Source organism: Bison bison, unplaced genomic scaffold (assembly GCF_000754665.1).
Source record: "Bison bison bison isolate TAMUID 2011002044 unplaced genomic scaffold, Bison_UMD1.0 scf7180017864095, whole genome shotgun sequence".
In the NCBI taxonomy this organism is placed as follows: domain Eukaryota; kingdom Metazoa; phylum Chordata; class Mammalia; order Artiodactyla; family Bovidae; genus Bison; species Bison bison.
Window position 1 is genome coordinate 16,551 of NW_011494667.1, and position 925 is coordinate 17,475.

At 48.9% G+C, this 925-nt stretch overlaps 1 protein-coding gene across 1 annotated transcript; it reads right to left on the reverse strand.

Moving 5' to 3' along the window:
* Window positions 1-15: 15 nt before the first annotated feature.
* On the reverse strand, window positions 16-920 carry LOC104987501 (apolipoprotein L3-like; the record flags this gene model as incomplete). The annotated part of the gene is made up of 1 exon (XM_010838473.1): window positions 16-920. A coding segment is annotated over one exon (615 nt), but the record flags the coding sequence as incomplete, so codon positions are not given.
* Window positions 921-925: the final 5 nt, after the last annotated feature.

The window sequence follows — 925 nt, forward strand, 5'->3', positions numbered from 1 at the left end:
GTACATGAATATGAATGGCTGAGTCCCTTTGCTGTTCACCTGAAACTATCACAACATTGTTAATTGGCTATACTCCAATACAAAATAAAACGTTCTTAGTATGAAAAAAAGTGCTTTCTCCCCACCTCTCATTCTCTGGTCCCCCCTCCTCCCTTAATCTAGGCTCCAGGCCCCTTCCTTCTCTCTCCTCATCTATCACCTACATCCATCCCTTCCCTGATGTGCTCAACTAATGCCAAATTCCTAACACCCAGCTTTATTAATGTGGTCTCCAGCTCTTCCCTCTAACAAGGTACCTCTGCACTTTAGCCTCTCACATGTCCCTGGACCCCACACTGCTCTGGGGGTGGCTGAATCAGGTCCTCCTGCAGACGCTCATAGATCTGGGTGAGCTCCTCCAGCTTCCTCTCCAGCTTCCTGGCCCGCTGCCACAGGTTTTCAGCTGATGCTGCCTTTGCACCGTCATGCAGGTGCTTTGAATCCTTCACCAGGAAGCCCACATCCACCAGGAGGAAGACCCCTGAAGTGGCCAAACCCACGATCTGGCCTCCTTTGGTAATTGTAAAAGCTGGGGCTTTGAAACCTGCCTCTTTCTTTTGGATGGATGGGGATGATAATATCATAAGGCCCATCAAGATGTTTGCTGCAGAGTCAGAAATGGCTTTGCCTGTCTGCATGTCATGGATGTGCATTTCAATGCATTGTACAGCTTTTGTGACTTTCTCTGTTGTGGGGTTGCTCTTGAGTATCTCTAGGAGAACCTTCCATTTTTTGATGAGAGTTGACATCATGCGACTGGCTATAGTTTCTACTGATGACCTCTTCATATGTTCCAGGATACTGGTGGACACACTGGTCACAGTACCTACTGCTCCTAGCCCTGTCACAGTGGCCAAGAGCACCACACTGGCCCCCATTGTCACGG